At 38.0% G+C, this 1,225-nt stretch overlaps 1 protein-coding gene across 1 annotated transcript; it reads right to left on the bottom strand.

Moving 5' to 3' along the window:
* Positions 1 to 320: 320 nt before the first annotated feature.
* Positions 321 to 1,225, bottom strand: LOC139191743 (uncharacterized). Its single transcript, XM_070812748.1, has 2 exons — positions 750 to 1,225; positions 321 to 405 (listed from the first exon to the last, which is right to left on the bottom strand). The coding sequence occupies exons 1-2, from the start codon at positions 1,223 to 1,225 to the stop codon at positions 321 to 323; spliced, it is 561 nt and encodes a 186-aa protein (XP_070668849.1).

Raw genomic sequence — 1,225 nt, forward strand, 5'->3', positions numbered from 1 at the left:
AAAAAAATATACTTGTATGAAATCCATGGATAAGATAATAAAAGAATGATAAATTAATTAAATTTACTATATAATAAATAAATAATATGTCTTTTCTTTTAAATTAATATATGCAATGTTTGGGTTTAAATACATACTAATGTAAATGGTCTTAAAAGAAAAAAGAATAATAAAACAATAGATATTTACTAGTTTATGTAAATGGTCTTAAAAGAAATAAAAGAATAAAAAATTGGTAAAAGGGGTTTATTGGAACCAAGACCCGTGCAATCAAAAGAGAGGACATGGTGGGACCATAAAGAATTCACCCACCCATCCATTTAATTGAAAGTTGATATGATGGTTTCCACCCTTTCATCTTCTTCTTCTTCCCCCACATGTTCCTCTTCTTCTTCTTCCTCACGCCTGCAACATCATTTTTCCAGAAATATTTTCAGATCCCAGTGTCTTCTCATATGCCCGCCTAGGCCCGCCTAGCTTCCGCCCAGCCCCACCCAGACCCGTATAGCTCCGCCTAGACCCGTCTAATCTCACCTAGGTGTCCGCCTAATACATTTTTTTTCGATTTTGCAACCGATTAATAGTTAATTAGAGCGGTTGGTCACCGTCTAGCACCTAGGCACCGTCTAGCGCCTAGGCGCCGCCTAGGCCGATTTTTAGAATACTGAGCATTGCAATACTTGCACTTTAGGTGTGGATTCTTCCCCTTGTACACCTTGTTGTTAGTTTATCTGTAGTTCGTAGCATACCCTCGAGCATAAGATATTTTGTGGCTTGACTTTTGGTTCATAACCCTTCTTCTTGCTTCTTCACGTTGAACAATAGCACAAACATTTTGAAAAGATGGCAGCTCCATGCTCATTAGGATGTGCCTTCTGAGATCTTCATACTCAGAGCTCAAGCTTCTTGGCAACTGATATATTTTATCTTCCTCAGCACTTTTGAAAAGAATAGATGGATCAGTGGTATGAGGAAGGTATACATCCAACTCATTCCACATTGTTTTTAGGTTGCCAATATGTTGAAGGAAGGTCTTTCCTTCTTGTTGAATACTTGCAATATCTTTCTTCAACTGGAAAACACGAGCATAATTATCCTGGTTCCCATACATGTCCACAGACTTCCATGAATCTTGTGAGGATTCTGAGTAGCTAAAGATCTCAGCTACATGCTTCTCCATGTTGTTGAGTAACAGAGACATGACCAGTTGGTTTTGCATAACCAT

The sequence above is a fragment of the Malus domestica genome, chromosome 15 (assembly GCF_042453785.1).
Source record: "Malus domestica chromosome 15, GDT2T_hap1".
Classification (NCBI taxonomy): Eukaryota; Viridiplantae; Streptophyta; class Magnoliopsida; order Rosales; family Rosaceae; genus Malus; species Malus domestica.